Source organism: Aquila chrysaetos, chromosome 13 (assembly GCF_900496995.4).
Source record: "Aquila chrysaetos chrysaetos chromosome 13, bAquChr1.4, whole genome shotgun sequence".
Lineage (NCBI taxonomy): Eukaryota > Metazoa > Chordata > Aves > Accipitriformes > Accipitridae > Aquila > Aquila chrysaetos.
The window spans coordinates 26,070,337-26,092,487 of record NC_044016.1 but is presented as its reverse complement, the minus strand read 5'-3'; the positions used below and the strand labels follow the sequence as shown (position 1 = coordinate 26,092,487).

Genomic DNA, 22,151 nt, shown 5'->3' with positions numbered 1-22,151 from the left:
TAGTGATTCATTTTTGGGCGGCACAGAGAGCAGCAGTAAGGGCTGGGCTGCAGCCCAGCTGTGTATGAAGATCTACTGGTCTTAACAGACTGCGCATCTGATGCAGAGAGGCTGTCAATCTCCAGCAGCTCTGAGGCTGTGCCTGATTAAACAGGATTTATATGAGTGAGGTGAATTTCACTCAGATCTCAATTCCTCTGCACCTTCCACATCCTTCTCCTTAATGCCACGCTGAAATTAGTCTGACGAGGGCTCCAACAGGGTGCTATTCAGTGTCAGAGTGTATTAAGGAGAGTAATGAAGCAGAGAAGGTAATCGAGTTTCTGCTCTGAGCATGTGGCACGCTCTGTTGACACATCTAATCACAAAGGGCTGAACTGTGTTCTCATATAACTCTAGGACAGTATCTGAGTTATACTAGGAATCGCATCCTTTACTTGCAACGAACTGGGAATTATATCTTGCTCTAATTTGTTCCAGTGTAGATAGCAATGAAGGGAATCAGTTTCAGATCTCATCCAAAGCAGCGTTGTGTCCTATGCTTACAAGTTGCTTGGAGAAAGAGGATGACAAGTAGCTTTTCCTCCTCTCAGCTGTGCTCCCAGAGAGTGGGAATTCAGTCTCTCCCTGTCTCACGCACGTGGCTGAAAAGGGGGACGCTGAACAGGGAATAGGCAAAACCGCAACAGGATTAGTTTGTAAATGGTTCTGCATTTCAGCTGTAAAGCTGTGTCCTTGTGGACCACTAATGGCTTGGAGACCACAGTTAGAGATGCACTGAGGTATGGCATAGAATGGTAAGCAGCACCTTATTGTCGCTTTTCAGGGAAAGAGGAGATCACAGAAACCTTGAAAAAAGGTTTCTGTTAGGCATTGCTCAGCATTCAAAGGATAATACAGTAGCAATCTGGCTTGCAATGGGCAACTTCTTCACTAAAAACATATGAAACCCCACCACAACTTCCACCTTCACTGATGAGCAGCATTCAGATGTCTCTAGGGGAATTCACTCCAGTTTAATTTAATGCAGTATCATATTAGAAATGCAATTAGAAGAATGCCTGTTGATATATTGTAACAGTATCAATGAAAATAGAAGCTCCTCTGACTGAAGTCTCACTCCACCTGCTAAAAAGGAAAGTCTGAATGTTTGGAAATTATAAATATTATGGGGGAAATAGCAGAGCAGATTACCTGGCACATGACAGATATATGACTTACTTCTCAATAATGCATGGAAAATAGAATCTGCTTTTTAATGGTCAGAATTGGCCATAATTTAAGTTAAATGTATCAAGTGAAGATTTAACTTACCAAGACTTAGTAAGACTGGCATCATATTAAATACTAATTTATTATTTCAACATGTGGAAATTAACAGTTATTCAGCTTGCATAATTAATCAGATGTTAAAACCAAATAGATATGGGGGTTGAAAAAAGTAAGTACAAAATACTAAGTTATCTAGAGAGTCATGGCTGATACTAACCTTATAGGGGATCCAGGCAGAAGTAAAAACCACTTCTTCCCCCCACCTCCCAGCAGACACCCATCCCCTTCTATCCCAAGCAGCTGTCCTAACTCTTTGCCACAAGACTAGCTCTTCCTATAGTATGGACATTAAACAAAGGGGACATACAGCTAACCTCTGCACTTCTTTCCAACACTGGTGCCAGCACTGGGGCCCTCTCCTGCCCAGCAGCAACAGGCAAGTAGCTGGGCTGGGTGGCTTTCTGCAGCACCCAGCAAAGGCAATGAGGAGGCTGCATCAGGCACTGGCGGTGGGCTGAGAGACAAGAGGGGGAATCGCACAGAGCACATACTGTCTTCAGGCCAAGCTGACCACAGGACAATCAATAATACAAGGGAATAAGCATAAGACCAATTTGAGGGGAACTGGAGGCAGTGCATCTTCAAGGGGGCAAAAAACACCCTAGCAGTGATTGAGGGCTTGAGATGGGAAGCAAGTGAGAACCTACGTCCTGAGGACATGTTGCACATGGAAGGGGATTCTTCAATATATTTAAGATGATACTAACAGCAATATAATGGCAGGACAAATAAGAGCCTGGGGTAGGAGGAAATGATTATAAAAGTCAGCTCAGGTACAAGAAGGATGGCTTAAAGCTGAAATGTAACTAGCAAAGCACGAGCTACAAAACCAGATCAAAGAAGAGAAAGATGATGAAAGATATAGAAACAGGAGGGATCAAGAAGCACGCCTGTTGATTTGAGTGTGGCTCACAATAAAATACAAGCATTAAAGGTGAAGTTCTCCAATCTGAAATCACAGTTCCCTGACAGGGAATAAGGAGGGTAGAAACTGCAGCTCTGCTCCTGTTCTTGTACTTTCAGTGCTCCCAGATTCACTTTGCTACGGTGAGAAGGAGAGTATGAGGCACTGAGGTATTTTTGTCTCTTCGGCTGTAATAGTAATTTTTCATTCAGGCACCTCTGAGCTATCGAACTGTAATTAGCAGTGACTGATACTGGAGGAAGTCAGTGCCTGAAACGCTGAGCAACAGTGACCCATCACCACACTCAGCTGCAGCCTGGGGAAACACCACTGATGGAAAAAGCAGTGAGGAGTATCCAAAGGCATAAGGTACAATCAGAGCAGAAGGGGGGTGGGCACAGCAGGTTCAGGGGAAGTGAGGGAGGGGGACAGAGAAGAAACAGTTCACAGTACTGACCTGTTTCAAGGTCTCCAGCGCTTGAGGAAACATGTCTTGACTGTACTGTAGTTTGCCCACTCGCATCAGCTGGACAGCCCTCAGTGGATGGAAACCAGGATAATAGAGTCTGCAGAGGAAAAGGAGGAAAATGTGTCACTGTCAGCTCTCACCTTCACAGTCATTGCCTCTGTGGAGAGCTATTAGGGTGGGACTGCAAAGTCATTGTGAATGTTAATAAGGTACTCAGAGAAAATTAGCTGCACTACTGAGAAGCATGAAATACTGAGGGGAATTAGCAAATTATTACTCTCCATCTCAGAGGAATGCCTTTAACATTATCCTGTTAGAAAGTGACGGGAGTGGGATTATTTAATTCGTTACTGTTGGATAAAATAATAGCATTTACTGTACTTAGTGTTGCAAACAGAGGTCGTTCACAATTTCAGGTCTCTGGAGAGGTATAATTTTAAGAGGAAGCTTCAGCGGGGAACCCAGTCCTGGATCCTCCAAGATGAAGGAGAGGGACTGCAGGGAAAACAGGTATGTAACACTGAGGCCACTGTTTCTGAGGGTTTGCTTGCTGGTCCCTGTTGCAGAAAGAACTAGTGCTGCATGTTCAAGGGAACATCTTGGCTTGGCTTGTGCATCTAGGCAAGGTGTTTGCTAGTGTGAGGATACACATTCCATTCTTACTCAATTAACTTCACAGAGGCAGAGGTTTTCCATCAATCTCACTGGAGTTAATAAAAAAAGAACTATGCTCTCTTTTTTTCTAGGAAGTAGATGGAGAGCAATGTCATCATTAGTTCCTCTCAGGATGTTCTTGAAAAGTCCATGCTTTCATGGTGGTCACTCTGCATTTCCAAATCCTGCCGGCCCTTGGCTCACAACACCTGAATCTCACCCCAGCCCTGTGTCCTGGATGTGGAGAGCACGGCATCTTGGAAGAGCAACCTGGGGGCTGCAGAAAGCTGTGGACGTGACTTGCCTGGAACAGGCCAGCAGGAAACATGAGGTGAAAGGACACACCTGGAAGTTAAGTCAAGTCACCTGCAAAAGATCTTAGATCTTTTTTGACTAACTACACAAATGAAAGAATAAAAGCCTTAAGCATGACTCGCCAAAGACAAATGTCCTATTTGATCAAACAGCATTTTATTTCCTCAAGTACACCAGCAGTGTGCTTGAGAAGTGTCTAAAAAAATACAAAATTTGTCACAACGGCAGGAAGAAGAGCAGACAAGCTTCCCAAAATCTATTCTTTGAAGAATTTTTTTGTGTGTTTACGCCAACCTATGGTCATAGGACTTCATGGGAATTGCTAATGAATGATCGCAGTCAGAAAGACACTTAAATCTGCATAAGTATGATTAAATGTATGCTAAGACATTAAACGATGTAAATTTGTACAATGTATAGGAATCCTCTGCTAAGTGTGCATGCAAATGAATGATTTATCTTTCTCCATTATTTTTCACTAATGAAAATGCAAACACAATTAAATACAAGTAATTGTTTAAATGGCAGTATATCTGGCTGTCCTTACAAATCTCAAATGCAGATATGTAAATATCATGGAAAATGTTTTCACACCCCTTTTCTGCTGATCCCATGCAGTTTCAGTGAAGACATACAGAAACACATGGGACGCATGCCTGGCAGGATCTCAGGAGCAACAGCTCTTGATCTGTCAAAGCCACTCGCGAAGCAGCAGAAACCAATGCCTCAATGAAAATGATCCATCCTGAATTGCCACAGGCACCACTTGTTCAGACCCCTTGCGGGTTGCATTCAAAAATGCTGGAGACCCAGCAGACAAGAGAGAAGAAAAACAATAGCACTTAGTCCAAACTGACCACTCCGGAACTTCAAGGATCTGGTTAAACAAACACTGGAAAATTATCAGTAGGTTTATTTTTAGATTTTGTTTCTGGTTATTATATCAATTAACATGGTGCTATCTGCTACTAGTTAAATAAGGAGAAAATGCAACTAAGTCGGAGATTTTGGTGTGAATTAGTGAAGAGTAATAGAAATTTCAGTGCTAACACAGCACAAATGGGAATAGTGAGCTCATGCACAACTTTGTACAAATTGCAAAAAAATGATGCCTATACAATTGCGTACTTCTGTCCTCCCCCGTGACTGCTGCAAAGGAAGGAGTAAAAAGGTCATTCCCTCTCCTCTGGGGCACCAAAATACCAGGATGCCTGGGACAAGGATCACGGCCACAGGAGAAGGAGCCAGGGAGGCAAAGACTTTGGCATGAGATGATAACTCATCTTTGCAGTCCCCACTAGACTGTCTCCACTGTATCCTGACAGGTCTGATTCTTTATCACTGCTCCTTCACAGCCTCTTCACATCTCCTTCAGTCCAGTCCCTTACCTTTCATACTTTCAACCATCTTTTGAATGTCTCTCCTTGTCCTCTCCCTCCTGAATAACCAGCCCCATCCAAAACACCAACACAAAGAACTTGGGTCCTGCCTTGCCTGCAGCCACTGCAGGGATGGCAGCTCACGTAGACAAATCCAGGCTATGCTTTAGTTCAGCAATGTGGCACCCGCTAAACATCACGTGGGTCCGTCAGAATTCAGAATCTGCCCCTCCATGCAAACGGGTTTCTTTCTATAGATCATACATTCATCTGCAGCCAATAAAGATTTAAAGCTGTGGTATATGTAATAGCAAAGAAGACAGGCGGCAATTTAGCAACGTCAGGTACTCGGCCCACACTACCAGCCATAAACTAAAGCAAGTGAAAATTTAAGATGAGGACAGAGAAGGAGTAAGTGTGAGTCAAAAAGCCCTGTGCTTATAAATATTTACAAAGTTGTTTTACTGAGCTGATTTATGCTCTGATCTTATGCATGTACATAGTTACATTTTGCAAGCCTTAAAATTGACATTTGAAACAACTGTTTATTATCATGTTCTGGAATAAATCTATTAAACGATTGGAACACCTTTTGTGGAAGCACATCCATTGAGTGAGTTTACTAGAGAAATCCAGACAGCTTGCAGCTCTTCTGGGAGACATGTAAGTGGGAAAAATGCTGCTGGCTTCTTCCAGGCATCTCTAGGATTCAGTATGACAAAAAACTGGCATGGCAGAAGGAACTAAGAAGTGGTGTCAGGTATTTGTGAGCCAATTTATTATCCCCAAGCATTGCTCTGAACAAAACAAAGTGGATAAATTTAAGAATAAGGAAGATGTTTACCAGCCAAGGAACTGGTACCTAAAGACTGTCAACAAGAGACTAAGACAACTATAGAGAAATACATGCTGTAAAACACGTTACAGCTCGGGAAGAATAGGATTTCAATCTGAAAAGGATTTTATGAGATTTACCAGGGCCTGAGGGACAGGAAGGGAAACAGTAACATACTGAAAGCTGAAATAAAGATAGGTCTGTGGAGTGATGTTTCCTGGCCCTTGGCACTGGTCAATGCCCAGTAGTTCACTTGCAGAGACAGATTGAACAGAATACAACAACTAACAAGTAAAGCTGCACTGTAAACAAGAGAACTGGAGGAGGCTGAGAAAGATCTGTACATTTTGTATCACATCTTCTTCTTATATAAGGCAGCACAGCTTTGTTCCCATCTATGACTGACAGCATCCATGCTGGCCTGTCCCTCCAGCCTGCCCTCCTGCCTATCAACTGGTCCTCCCCCCAGTTTGGTGTCATCTGCAAACTCCACAGAAGTGCCTTCTGTTGCCTCCTCCTGGTCATTGATAAAGATGTGAAACAGGATGAGTCCCAGGACAGACCCCTGCAGTACCCCACTGTTACTGGCATCCAAACAGGGTACCACCCAACAGCCATGTCCTCTCACCCCCACCACCCAACCAATTTTTTACCTATCTAGCTCTCTACTCACCTGGACTGTAACATCCTAACTTGGATGTTAACACCCTGATCTTCTCGATCTTGCAAAGGTAATAGTGAGCAAGCTGGCCAGCTCTCTCAATGCCTTTGCTGGAGGTAGGCATTGGGTCTGATGGGTTTGGAGGGGTCACACTGTCTCAAGTAATCCCTGGCTCAACCCTTATTCTGAGATGTGCCTGAGGGACTTCATAGGTAAACAGTGAGGCAAAGAAGTCACTGTCTAGCTTACTATTCAAAACCTGAAATGAAAGCTATTTCCTAGTCTCCAAGTAGCTTGCACCAGTGTTTCACTGGTTCAGGCACCAGCAGTTCCTGCATTTCATTCACAAAATACAAGGACACCAATTTTCACTAGGCAAAGATATGGCTCATACTTTCTAAAGCAATAGCTGCTTCTAATACACCATGAAATCGATAGCTCCTATTTGTAATTCAGCCACAAGGTTTGCCTTGATAACCCCCAGAGCAGTCACTGATGATATACTTTATAAAGAAAAAATTATTTTTCTTCATTCTATATATTAGCTCTGAATCTCTCCAAGCAATCCCTTGTGTTCTCATGTAAAAAAGACAACCCTTGACGAATCTTAGCCAGTTCCTTCTATTTCTTAATACTGTAGTTCCTTAATTCCACTCAACTTATTTCCCATTACAGGGTAAATAATCAGAGCTTTTGTGTTCTCTTGTGAATCAAAGCCTAGTATTAAAAAAAGAGACTATGCAAAATCACTGCCTTTTCTGATGCCTCATATTTTAAAATAAATAGACGCCTACCACTTCTTGTAAATCAGTCTGTGGGGTTAACATTTACACTGTTGTCTTCAGCCTGATGTAATTAGAAGCAGGGAGGATTTATAAAACCTGAAATAAGGGTTTAAAATGGAAATGTTACAAGGCTCTTTGATATGGTGACATGTAAAAAGTGATGCTATACATAACCGTAAATTGGTTTGCAGTACCTTTTAGTGCAAGTAAATATGACAGCATAAAAGACATAAAGCAATTTTAGGAGCCCCAGCAACAGAGAAGGATTTAAGAAGAGGCTCCCAGGCTTCAGCAAAGGTGGTGAGCAGAATGCAAAGGGGACAGCATCAGCCTCATATCAGAAATGTACTTGCTAAGCTGGTGGAAGTGTTCACCACAAATATAGCACCCAATAAGTTCAACCTTCTCTTCTTTCTCTGACTCATTCTTGATTTCTGAACTGCTCAGTATTTGAGTATATTCATTAAAGCTGTTCACTGAACTGGAGCCTAGGAATTATTTTAATGTTGTCCAGTTATTTGTTTTTTCATTATTCAGTGATGTGAGACTGGTCATCTAATTCACATGCTATTATTTCTACTCCCTGGCTAGGATGATCAATGGGTTCTAAATATGGGAATTATGAGAAACATTTTTAGGACAATTTTAAGGACAAATTATTATTTGTGCTAAAAAGTATGGAACATTTGGTATCTATCAACATTTCCAGGGAGGAACCAGTTATTTTATTAATAGTTAAAGTAATCATATGCTTCAGGAACAGAAGACAGGTAAACTATCTGTGCTTATTTAGGAGCTTACAGATCTTAATGCCAAAGGTGCTGCAGCTGTTCAGCCTGACCTCCTACACAGAATTTCACTTAGCAATTCCTGCTCTGAAACCAGCAATTTGAGGCTGAAATAGTGCTTAACAAGCAATGCTCTATTTATAGAAAATAATCTTAAGCAGCTTTATACATTATTTGCTCAACGTTAGTATTTTTTTAATAAGCACAAGCCCTGTGCAAGAGTTTTGCCTGGGCTGGAACAAGGTTACAAGGTTATTTTGGAAGGAAGTGGGAACGTGTTATTGATACTGGACTAAGTGACTCTGTTTTGCAAGCTAAGTATTAGAAGTCTAGTTGGAACTGTAAAATTTCTAAGGGCAATATATCTATATTAACCTGTGTATAATCTTTAGGGGTCCCTGTGAAAGCCTTCCAAAAGAATACTGACCTGGCTTCCATGTTAATAATGTTTTTTTTTTTTTTCTTGGAATAATAATGGTTTTAGCCTGTTATTCTTTCTGGCTTCTCTTTCTCTCTCTTTCTCCCTCTCTTTCTTTTCTTCTCTTAACAACTTCAGATTTATCATGGATAACCAGATAAATTTAAATCAGTTCAGTACCTTACAACTCCCCTTATACCTTCTGCAGCAGCCATGTCATTTTTGGAGTAGCAGACTAAATCCTTTACCTGTGGCAGACCTGATATAGTCCAGCTGCCCTGAAATGTTTATTGTCCATTTTATCTCCTCATCACAGTGTCTCATGGAGAGGATCAAAGCATCAGTGAGCAGTTTAATGCTGGCATCACTCTTTTCTAATTTTTCCCAGATTTGACCTCTCTCACTTGGATTTTGGGATCGGCTCCTCAGCACTAGCAGGGAAGTTTTCCTGGAGGTAACTGCTAGTGCACATCCCTAAAGCATTAGTAGAAGCTTCATGCTAGAAAATCTCTTACAAACTAAAGCAGGAAAAGTTACTTTCTGTTACTATTACATAAAACTATTAATTACCCCTAAGAGACTTACTCTTCTTCTGGCTTAACCGAATAACAGCAGGAAGTCGGCATCATTTCTGAGCCAGCTGGGGCCTGATATCAGTAGATGTGTAGATCTAACAGCTCTGATCGGAGTTCATTTGGACGTCTCCAAACTCTTATAATATATCCTGGCTGTACATTTTTGCAGTCTAATTTACATGTGCTCTCTATCTGTATTATTGCTGTATTGCCAAAACTCTCGGTATCCCCAATATTGAAATTTTCACCAACGACCACAACTCATGTACAAGCCTCATCATACTAAGTACTAAAAAGCACGGCATGACAGCCTTTGTTCTGCACAGACAAGACATGGAGGCCCAGGCAAATGAACTGGTTTGTCCAATGTTACACGAGAAAAATTTCTGGGAAAGCCGAGTTGAACCTAGATGTCATTGGAACTTTAGAATGTTTTTTGGTTCATGCAGAGCCTGGTTCTTGTGTCTGTGCTGTCTTGTCTACCTGTCTGGCTCTGCCAATCCAAATGAAGGTAAATATTGTTTTATAGGCTTAGCAGGCTTGCTGTATTTTCCAAATGAAATGTAGAGACAGTAACCTTAGTTTAGAAACATTTGTGCTGGACTGCTGATTTATTTTTCTGGTTTTTTTTTCATTCTGTCCTCACTCAAGAAATTTCCTGTTATTTCAGTAAAACAACTGCCTCTGGAAACAGTTCAGGATTTAGATCTGTGAAATTATGGCTCAAAATATTTTTCATTACATCTGTATCTCATACTGCTCCATTAGTATTTATTTCAGTAATTTAACTGATGTGATCAAATAAGCAATCACACTTCTTAATCGACTGAATTCTCAAGAAATGTTAGCTATCCATCTCAGAAACCATTTCTCTCTGGCTGCTGATCATTTTGCCGTATTCCTTATGGTGATAATTTATGTCACGTTGAAATGAATATTGTCCCAGATGTTGGCTCTGCCAAGATTTGAATGATAACTTCAATCAAATGATGAAGTGGTATAAACTGCAATTTTCATCTTGGCTCTCAATCTAACTCATCCACTTCAAATGCTGACACTGTCTGCTTGAACTGTCCACTTTAAATGTTCTGTCTTCTTCTGGTGTTAAGAGATGTTAAGGAAAGAAAGAGTGCTCTATCTGGAATTGAAGTAGGAAAAGATTTTATATAGATTGTCCCTGTGTCCTGGCTGATCTTCAAAACATCTTGTAGCTCTTGGGTTTTTTTGTCATGAGTTCACCATCTTTACAGCTAAAGATGGTAGGATGGACTGTTGCTGCAGATAGGAACATACTGTCTCAGTCCTTGCATAACCAGAAGCGTAAGAGATTAAGGTCAGCAGTTTAGTTTGGAGGATTTATAAAAAGATTTTAAAAGCCATACAGAGTATGTTGGAAGAATGCCAGAAAACACAAGAAGTGTAAGAAAGACAGCAAAGGAAGAATGGGAAGGCTAGTTAAAGAGAACACGCATGGGAAGAGAAGTAAAATACAGAAGCAAAATGTACTCTAGAGGCACTGTAATTTGTGACAAAGACCTTGGTGTCACCTTCTCCTCCAGCAGCGAACCTATGACTAGCTGTTGTTGTTAAGAAAATTGGCCCGCCTTCTGTTATCTCATACTGCTGAAAATACAACTACAGGACTGGCTGCAGATACAAGCAATGCAAGTTTAGACTCCAGTTTTCTTAAAGCAGATCACAGGATTGCATGATCTCTCTTCTTCAGCCACAGAACCAGAGAGTGACAGGAAAATGAAAAGCACTGCTGGATCCCTTATATGTGAGTTGCATATAACTTTCCTCCAATTGATTCCCTCTGCTATGATATGAGTCCCCCCAGTATCAGAGCAACACACATCTAATTGCTACTAGTGTCAGTAAACTTCAGAAAGGTCGTGCAAGCGTGCGTGTGCGCGTGCAAGCTCAAACTGCACAAGGAGGGACACAGCTGGTGGTATTGACATCTGCAGTGCAAAACGTCTTCTCTCCACTCACCAGTATCTCAGATCACCTCAGAAGTCTGTTGTAATACAAAAGACTGACAGCATGTGAGTTAGAACACTGGTTTAAGCAATAGTATCAAATGTCCTTGTTTCCTTTTCTATCGCATCTCCAGATAATCCTCCAAAGAAACTGTCAGGTGCAGTGCAACGAATCCCTCTCTTTTAGAGAGATGATTACAAATACCAATTTCAGACAGGTTGGCTGAAACCTGGAGAGACATAGTCATTTTTCTCATGACAGCTGTGGGTCAGGAAAGAATCAAAGCACCATGTTCTTTGGCTGGATTTCTGTCACTTTCCACTTCTGGGGACTAGAGAGTTATTGTAATTTTTATTATTTTTTTTGTACACATAGATCAGTGGTTTAGTAGGCAATTATATATACAGCGATGGGTTCTGAAGTAACCTGTATAATTTGGGAAATAGATCTTGCAGTTATAATGGATATTTCTGTGAAAACATTAGCTGTGTGAACATTATGGTCAAAAAAGCAAAACAAATATTAGGATATTTTTAGGCAAAGAAAACAGACAAGTGCTGCAAAAATACGTAATGCCCCTACACCTTGGCTATTGCATGCAACTCTGATCCTGTCTTCTCAAAAGACTTGAGTAGAAAGGTATAGATAGGGGTGATGAAGACAGTTAGAGGCAGTGCAATGAAGGAGTAAATAAATAGACCAGGACAAGCCTGCAAAGAAATGATTGTGGAGGGACTTGTTGACGGATATACAAAATCACCGGTAGTGTGGAAAAGGCAAATGAGGAATGATCACTGTCTCTTGTAATACCCAGAAGATATAAGGCAAAACCAGCAGCTGGCAGGTTCAGAACAACTAAAAAGGTGTTCTGTCTCACTCAGACACTAGTTGAACCATCAATCCAGTACCTCAAGGTGCAGCTGGTTTTTGCTCAAAAAGCAAATGAAGAACCAAGTCCAGGTTTATATTTTCTTCTTCCATGACTACATCATTTGGCATGTTAGTCACCCTGTGATCACCAAATCTTCCTCCCTGTCTGCTATTTCCAAACAAGGAACTTCCAGTTTAGAACAGGTGGAAGACTGTGAAAGGACTCATAGGAATCTCCCTCTTTTTTGGTATGTCCCCAAACCTGCCTCTTTCTTACCCAGTTTCTTATCCACCTTATCATTTTTGTGCAAATGACCAACCAGAATGACAGTAACTCTGTAATACTTCATTACATTCTTCATTGAAGCTTAGCTCTGTGGTATTTTCCTTCATTTAGATTATATTGTCTTACCAAAAATACAGTCTTGCACGATCCATTTTTAGCAAATCTACACTGTTTTTTTTACAGTATTTTCCATTCCTTTCACTTTTTTCTCGCTTCACAATTTGCCCTAAATCTTTGAGGGGATGGCCCTCTAGTTCCCCCTTCTAAAGTACTATGGGTCTTCCTCTTCAATTGTTTTGTGTCACCTCTGATGTGAGGATGCTCCTTGAGCACCACTTTTATTTTGGAAGTGCAGTGTACCATGTCCATAGCTAATAGTGAAGCTAAGTGAATACAGAAAGGAATTTACTCTACATCCAATTAGCAAGATGGTCCTTTTTGCTTTGTGATAACTTGTGCCATTGCTGTTCCCTGAGTAAACACCTTCTTGTTCGCACTAACTACCACAGGGGCATTGTGTTTACCAACAGAGTTTCATGTTAATAGCAATGTGGAGGTTATTGAAAAAAGCGAGACCAGGGACCTCTCCTTTGCCCCACAATCTTCCCACCAGCAGGATGTTGGTTCACTGTCATCCCAACAGCAGACATCTGATGCAGCTCAATGTGTACAGGCTTCTGATTTGGTTGGGTAGCTGTTGAACCTAGTGATACTAATCTCACTGTCCTGCCAATATCTGGATGGCTCATCCCCTCATTTCTGACTGCACAGCTGCCTTCCAGACTCACCGCTCTTAGAATTTTTGCTTTCACTCACAGTGTTGTCACCTTTCAAAATTCGTCAGGCCTATGCTTTACCAGCTGCCATTTCAGTTTTTCTTGCTTCTTGGATACTTACTGTCAATAATAATAGCAACAATAACAGCTGAATTAGCATTTACAAAATTTAGTGAGACTCTTATGCATAACTTGTTACCAGCATGTCTGAACAGGAACTCCATTGCCTGATGTCAGATATCTCATTTAGACTTCTAGCCTCACTCCTCATGTCTCAGCTTTTCCATCTTTAACATGACAATACTGATCTACTCAGTGGAGCTGATATGAGGGCTTAATTGAGTCGTGTTTGTGAAGAGCTCTGAGAGTTCAACAGGAAGATTCTGTAGAAGTTCAAAATATTAGCACCAGTTCTGAAGACAACTACAAACCCTTGGTAAGCTACACAGTTAAAATGTGATAGCTAAACAAGACCATCTCTCTGAACTGGAGAACACTTAATTTTCATCCAGTTGCTCAGCTGGCTAGAAAATTTCTTGCATGACCCAAAAAGCATGTAAATTGCTCCAGAGTTTCCTAGGAAATAAAACTATCTGGAAGAAAGGGGAGGGGAGGAAATAGCATTCTTTACAGAAAAAAAGGAGACCTGCTATGAACTTTATGAACAGCAATCATGAGCAATAATCTCTCTCAGGCTCTAAAGTGCTGCCTGAAATGCTGGCTGAATACAAAGGAGAGATTTTTTCAGGTAACACCACTATGGCTCTTCATGGCATGGAAAACGGTGTGCAATACTTCAAAAGACCAAGGCATGCTTGAACTCTCTGTTTGTAATTGAAAGTAGCATGTTCACTGAGCAAGCATTTTTCAGGCAAAGCTGGGTTTGCTGTACACCTTGATTAATGAGCACATTTGTACATTGGCAGAACAGGCAGGGAGAAAAAATTTTTAAGAGAAGATTGCTTGAGGAGGAAATAGATCCATGAAATGAGTATTTCACTTCATATAAAGTAAAGCAATTCTCAAGATTTCATGCTTTACACGGTATCTCGTACCAGTAGCTAGTTTAGTTTGTAAGCTAGTGTCTCCAATAGCGAAATCCAACATGTATGTTACAGATAGCAGAACATCTCAAGACACTTTCCACTGATGTAAACCAGTACAATGCCACTGATTTTAATGCTTGATACGTAGTATGCCATGGTTATATTGCCTTTTGCTAGCACAAAGAACACCATGCTTCTAAGAGCTATAAAACAATGTTAATGTCAGCATCACAGAATCAAAACCAAGTTTCCAGAACATTGCTCAGAATGCATAGTACTTTGGATGAAAAGATTTCTGTCTCACTTTTTGTTCAAATGTTGCTTTCTTCCTACAGTGCTCTCTGGGACAGAGAGCAAAGTTTTATGCCCAGATTTTGGCTCAAAATTATTTGTAATCTCAATCCACCAGTTTGTAATTATATGTTGTTGTCCTAAAAGATTTTGAGGTTTTGCAAAACTATACCTAGCTGTAGTTATGTGGCCCAGCCACTTGGAGATGTGTGAGACAGGAAGATAAAAGATACTGTCCAATAGGCGTTTTGCATCGAATTTCCTCAGTATGAGATTTTGGATTGTGTTTCTAGATTAGGTCATTAGAGGTTCGTGTCTTGACATGACAAGGATATATTTCTATAGGCAAGATAAGGGATGAACAATTCATTTAAGCTAAAGTGCAATGCATTCAGGGACATACTGAATAAATCTCTTGACTAAAAACAGAAACAAAGAGTTCCCAGACTGAAAATATAGGGTACGATACACAGGAACCCAGTTCCCAAAGAATTAGCTGTTTTTTCTCCCACTTAGTGGCTACTACATAAAAATACATGATGGGTCTGTTGGAAGGATAATGTTTTCTCCAATCATGGGAACTCCAGCCCTTTTGAGGAGAGCCATGGATGGGCGGCTGCCTTTCTGGGCCAGACCACAAATGCAGTGGCTGAACATGACACTGAAGAATATGGCCATAAGCCCACCAGAAGGAAAAAAAAAAAAAAAAGAAAAAACAAACAAACAAACAAACGCCTGGAAGCTGCACAGGAAATCCTGTGGAGTTACTCGACTGGGACCTGATCAGTCCAGCCCTTACAATGGTACTTGCTCAGCCACCAGTGGAGGCACAGACATTTCATGTCCAACCTCCTTTCCCTAGTGGCTGCAGGTAGACGTCCCATTGGTGCAGCACACTTCTGACAGTAATCTTCCAAGACAATCTGATAAATGTTTACCTTGCACTCTGTTCACTGAGGGCAGCAGGCACAAAGAGCGAGCTACAACTGCACTGTTATGCCTAAAGCACATGAATAAATGGCAGTCTACAATTATGAACGAAACAGTGAGCAGCCACATTTCTCTCTCAGCCAATTGTGTGGAGGCAATTAGCACATTGATTTATGGATGAGTGGAGGAGGGGAAATGAGCAAAAGAAACACATGTGGACTCTATCAAGTACTACTTTTTCTATCAAATGTTAGTTGTGTCCCACTGAGCTAAAGAAAGACTCTGTAATACTTGGCCCACAGTTCCCAGTAGACAATTTCTGTGCAGTGAGACAAGGTTCACAGTTACAGCTCAGAAATAACAGCTCCAGCAAGCTGTTGTGCAAATGCAGCAAAGCTGCCAGGATAACCAATCTATGGGTTCTGGACTACTATATCATCCTATATCGCAGGTTATACCCCTTTGCTGGCTAAAACCCTTTAGCATAATATTCACTATTGGTTTCCCATTACACGTGCCAGCTGTGTCTGAGGCAGAACGTCCAGTCTATCTCACAAGTCATTATTTTGAACAGTAAGAAGAAATTCCCTTTCCTCCCTCTTCCCAATACTTGTCTCCTGTTCTCTTCTCCATTTTCCTCTTCTAGTTTTTGTATCTTTCTTTCCTAGTTTCTCTATCCTTACCCTTACACTTTCTTCTTTCACTATTCTCTATCCCACCAAGTTGCCTTTTTCCCCTCTAACCTCCTCTTGCCACCTTTTTATTCATGATTTTATATTTTTTCCACTCCCGGGTCCTATCTACCTACACATAACCAAAACGGTATGTCCTGTGGAGGCTGATTGCTCATTTGGATGGGCTACATGCAAGATACACATCTCTGAAGCAACTGTTAGACCAACATCTGTTTCAGAGTAAACTCCCTATACACACTGAACATTACATGTTAAGACATGCAATGGTGTAGTGTGCATAAAGCCTCCGGAAACCACCCATTGATCTATGATATGTCCATTAATCTCTGCAGCCTAAAGGGCATCTTTTAAACTGGTACAGGAGGCAGCCATGAAAAGAAATCTGTCAATATTTTTTTGTGAGGCACAGGAAAACCACATACTGAGTCTTTGCTATTAAATATGAATACATGGCATGAGGCAGGCATCAAAATCTAAAATGGCATTTACTTGCCTCAAGCAAAAACAAAATGTCATGGCTCCATCTGATTTTGCAAAGTAGCACAATGGGACCTCACCATTTGATTGGCAATTTGTGATTTCTCTGAAATATGGCTTAGATATCTCTTGGCTTTCATGGCATCCATTCTGAGGATTTTTGTATCACTTCCAGTTTGTATTTCATGCTGGACCAGATGCATCTCAACAGAGTGCAGAAAAAGGCCTCTGCTAGGTGACAGCTTCTCTCCCAGAAAAATGGAGATCTTTCCTGGAGTCACCTTGCAGATGCACACATCCTGGCACTGCAAGCTTTTGTAAGAAAAAGGATTTCGTGCTCTTCCCTGGAGCTGTATTTCTTTCTTTCTCTGCTCATGGTGGTACATCAAGTAATGTTCTTGGTCCGCTTCCTCTCCTTTTTCATAAGACTCTGTCAAAGGACAGCAACTTGGACTCACATGAAAGACCAGTTATTAGAAAAGGCTCTGCTAATTGCTTACGAGCTTTCTGCAGACTTTTTTTGGCCAAAAACTATGATGTACTTTATCACAGTCCCTGATGTTTAAGGCAGTTCTTTATGTTGTCCCTTATCAGATGAACAGCTGATGAGAGTTGTACCTTCATATAAGAAGGTATATGGATCAGTTCTAGCCCTTACTCGGTTGGTTCTACCATCAATTGCCATCCTTAGCCTTGAATCATCAGATCTGCTCTCATCCAGGTCTGCTATGGACAGGCAATAGGGTGGACATGTTGATGGCCGAGTTCCTGCTTTGACTTTTCCATGCAGCTTTGCCATGTGTGAATTTTACCTCTCCCAGGTATGTTCTAGATCCTATCCTAAAGCTGAATGACCACTGGTTTGCTGTTTAGGCCATGGTTTTGAGGTCTAACATCCCTCCCCCTCAGAAGGCACCTGGATTACTGTTGCAATTTTTTGGTATAAATTTTATTTTAAGTTAAAAGATAATAACTACATTAAAAGGAAACCCAAAGTTGTGCATTTCTAGATGCTATCAGTCTTTTTAACAGTGCACTTCCAGAAGAGAGGTAAGAATGAAGCCCACTTCTGAACACAGTTATTTACCTACAACACAGCAGAAAGCCTGGATAGTTTACTCATGTAAATGATGATTTTTATATGTTGCTATAAAGTGCAAATAATGCTAAACATGCAAGTAAGTTTTGCAAAATACGTATCATTTTTCATTGCTGGTTTGAGGCATGATGCAATAGATTCTTTAAAGCTGCAGAGTATTAACTTCTCCATGACATTTGTTTATGAATAGAGATGAGCCAAGAGGGAAATTTTGCTGTGCACGGAAGTACACTGACAGCATGAACACTACTGTGTAGTAGAAGTATTTCCACCATGACATAAGTAGGTTTAAAATGAATGTGTGCAGATATGCAGATTGCCTTAGCATTTAAAAATATGAGTCCAGACAGATTAAATATAACCATACCACAGTTTTTGGATTCCTACATGATAGGACATAGATCAAGTCATTTCATACAGTATGTCATACAATATACAACACACAAGACATAACATTTTAAGCCAGTTTCATGTGGAGAAATATTTATATCAGAAACCAACCATTGAAAAAGGCTATCTTCCCCTCAACAGAGAAGCAATAAATGGAGAGATTACAGGGTTACAGAGTACAGGAATGCCTTGTTTTCTCTCCACTCCAGAGCACATACATACACTCATGTCTTCTTTTCCTCTCTTCTTTTGGCAGCCTTATCTTCTTGTTTTGGCAACAGCCAAGCCTATTCTGAACCCTCCACTACCAAGTCTCCTTTAGCTTTTAAAGTGGCTTGCCCATGCCCAAGGCTCCTTCACTGAACATCTTTCCTCTGTCTTTGCCTGCCACGGGCTCCTGACCAGATCGCTAACCTCCACAGTCATCAGACTTGTTAATTGCATCACAAGCCTCATGTATAGAGCAGGGTATCAAACCTGAGACAGAAGCTTGGTACACTGTCCTGAACTACTTCCAGCACATACTCTAATTGTCAGTGCTTTTGTAGCGTGACTGTACAAGCAAAATCTTTATTTTTAAAAGCAGCAAATGACCATTTACATGAAAAATAGATTCCATAAATCAAGAGTAGTGAACAAACTGATGCCAATTCAGGCATGTAATACCTGTAGAGCAGCTTACCCTGTGTGTCTTTGTCACCCAGTAACCACCCCACAACATTGTTATTGATTACCTCACTGTATGTGTATTACTGTATCACATTTAATTTTAACACTTTATTTAAAACTCCATGAACTCCAACAAATCTCTACCTTACAGATAAGGTCAACAACTCAAAATAGATTAAAGACAATTTATACATACTTTAACCAAAGGGTGTTTGGTCAAATCTCAGTTCCATACTTGCCAGTGTACGTCGGACTATCCCAATGAACCATGAGTTGACTTGATTAGAAATTATGACTGCAATATGAAACATTTTTTGGATGACAATTTCAAATCATCAGCATTTATAATATGTGGGAAAGCACACTGATTTTTCAGGAGGAGTTTGGAAATTCTTGGGTAGACATAATTCTTCTGCATAATACGGGAGTTAGACAGCTTGTCTATCTCTAGACTTTCAAGGTTAATTTGAATTCGTTAATGGTGTGATTTTAAGTAATCACTTCAGCCATGTTGTAGATGCTGTCATTGAAAGCTAACACAGAGTTATTTCATATTTAGCTTGATTAATTTCCAAAGTAAATTGGGCCATACTGCATTAAACTGAGAAAAACACAGGTATTTGAAAAGATTAATTAAAGCACTTCTTAAAATCTATTTGAGTTATTTACCCTAGGCAGAAGCATTGGTCAAACAAAAGTGGTATGCTTAAAAAAACAAAAGCCCATGTTTCTTCAGAACATTGGTCCAAAATGTATGTAAAGATAAAATCCTATGATGAAGATTGTGTAACTATCTTCTCTTCAGAATAAAATTTGATGTTTTCTATATGACTTGCTCTAAGTGGACAGGAGGTAACTAGAAAATTGGTTAATGTGGAGAAAAAAAAATTTGTCCTTTCAGATACTAGCCAAAATAGGGCAAGGTGCAAACTAGATATAAGAATATATTTTGCATTATTACGTTAATAAGCTGGTTGTGCTACATTTTGATCCAAAACTGATGGTACAATAAATATAAATTATGAAGTATTAATCAGAAATGGCATATTGTGCTTAATGTACTAGCAAATACTAAACTACCAACAAACATGGAATCAGTTGTTACAGTAATTCTAGTCTCCACCTATGTCTTAAGAATTGTTAAGGAATATGATGAATTTTGTCCTTTACAAAATGTGTGTTTTCCCATAATCATGTTTAGTAGATTTTCTGCATAATCCCCATGTGCCTACTGCACAGATCACACAGTGTCTAATCAGATCCAAATATCTGATTGGAATTTTTATTGAATGCTGACCTTTCTAATATACATTTCATTTGTGTTTATATCTAATATATACATATCGCGATCTCAAATATTCCACTCTGCTTGTGTTTAAACAGAAGGCAGCATGAGAGCAGTTCACTAGGAAAAATGGAAGCAGACCAAAAAGAATAAAAGATTTTTAAAGCAAAGTACAATAGTTAATTATTGCAAGCCTAAAAACTGGGAGCAATTGTCCCATAGGTATAAGGGCCAGTACAGGTCCTGTACATCAATTAGGCCCACTTTAAAGCACATTTTAAAGGCTTAGACAGGATTTATGTGGTGCATAAGCCTGAGGCTGTCTGTCTGCATGTGAATTTCATCCTTTATGAATATACCTGTCAAGATAGCTGAAATCTGAACATTAAGGAGGTTGTTAGCAAATCAAAATCGAAATTCTCAGACGTTGTCACCTCAATTGTATTTGTCACTCTTCCCTTTCTCATAGCAAAACAAAGTGGTTACATGCACAAAGCAAGTGCAAGCAACTGTGGCCACAGTACTAAATTTTCTCATTTAAGCTGCCCTAAAGAGGAAGATGGATGGTACTAAGAAGAAAAGGATTGTTTCTCTCTCTTGCTGTCTTTAAAGGAAGAGGTTTTAGTAGTACTCAATAAAATTCATTTCTATGTCAGGAAATGCAGGGCAGGACAAATACTGTACTAAGCTCCCAAGATACACAAGCCTTCGATTACCTGTTTTTTTCACATAAATAGAAGACTTCAAATGCATGATTAAATTGCATTATTTAAGGAGTTGGAATTTGATCCCTGATGAGCAATTATTTAGGATTCATGGATTCTTAGTAATTACAGGTTTCTCTATTGCTTTACATTTCTGCGTTAGTCATCATTTCAAAGGAAGGTAGAATCTTGAAATCTGGAACCTCTACTTATCCCCAGAATTCAACAGCATTTTTTTTTTTTTTTATTTGAGACATGAAACATTTTGACAAGTATTCAATTACTTGGATCCATCCTGAATTATGAAATAAAGGAAAATCTACTGGAATCATTTTCCTTGTAATTCCTGGAGAAAAGCCATAGATACTTCAGGTGCGGAATTTGCACTGAAAGCACTACAGAATTCAGGCTTTGCATTCTACTGAACTTTCTCCTATCAGATCCTATCTGATCTATTAATGATACCAGTTTGAGAAAATTCTTTTTTTTCCCCATTTCATTTCTAGGCATTTTTTTCTCTATGTCCTTACGTTTCCTCTCATGCCAAATGGCCAGAATATCACCAATGCCTCATTTAAATCCCTCTTAGGAAATTACATATTCTGCAGTGCCTGAAGAAAGCAGAATTTGAACCTTTTCCCATGCTAGGAATCCTCTAGTAACCCCTGCCACTGGATTTCTTTGGGAAACATTGTATTCTGTTCATCTATCTTTCAGTCTGTGCTCTGAGGTCATTTCATGTCTTTGTACTGTACACTGCACTGCACCTTCTAAGCATTTGAGCACTAATTCCACCTCTATTCAGGAAAGCATTTAAAGTAAGTGCTTAAGCAGCTGCTTAGTTGACTTCTGTGGGCCTTATGCACATGTCTAAATCCTTTCCAGAGCTACCCACAGTTGGTGCTAAATAGGTAACAAATAATCAGTTCTGCTACTATACTTGAAAGTGACTGTAGAAAACTCTTACACAACAGTAAGAGTAGGATTTTATCCCAACAGTATATTCACTCTGTCTGCTCATGGGCATCTAAATTTAGATGCCTAGACGGGAAGCTTAATCTTCCCAGGTTCCCAGTATAGGCAGTGCATAGTCAAAGGCTCTTTCAGGAGAAAATTCAGAACACCTAACTCACTCTGCTGAATATTCCCCAGCATTAATAATTCAGGATCACCTTATAAGCTCATTTTTCTGTCATGTTGACTCAGACTCCTAACTGTGGGGCAATTTGTGCCACACTTTGATTCTCCAAATTGAAATGTGGATAGAGAATGATTGATTTTGCTTGTAATTTACTAATCTTTGACATATATGGGAAGCTTCAGGACAGTGCATTTCTATAGGAACAACACACTTCCAAAAAGAGAAGCCACCTAACTGCAGACCTCCTCTTATAAGTATGTTGGATGTGCAAACTTCATCAGTGATCGCATTTAATAAATGCTGTAGCAGTAAATGTCTAGAGACTAAAAGCAGAGTTCTCAAAGGGCCACAGTTTCTAATTTCTTTGGAAAACAGACACAATCTACACCATGAA

The 22,151-nt window shown here is 40.1% G+C and overlaps 1 protein-coding gene across 7 annotated transcripts in view; it reads right to left on the bottom strand.

The window, feature by feature from the left end:
* SMYD3 (SET and MYND domain containing 3) overlaps window positions 1-22,151 on the bottom strand; it is a 433,339-nt gene that overhangs the window by 5,044 nt on the left and 406,144 nt on the right. For all 7 annotated transcript variants that reach the window (XM_030036115.2, XM_041128496.1, XM_041128497.1 and 4 more), the window contains one exon: window positions 2,694-2,802. In XM_030036115.2, the coding sequence (XP_029891975.1) occupies window positions 2,694-2,802 (109 nt within the window). The remainder of the gene's footprint in view (window positions 1-2,693; window positions 2,803-22,151) is intronic.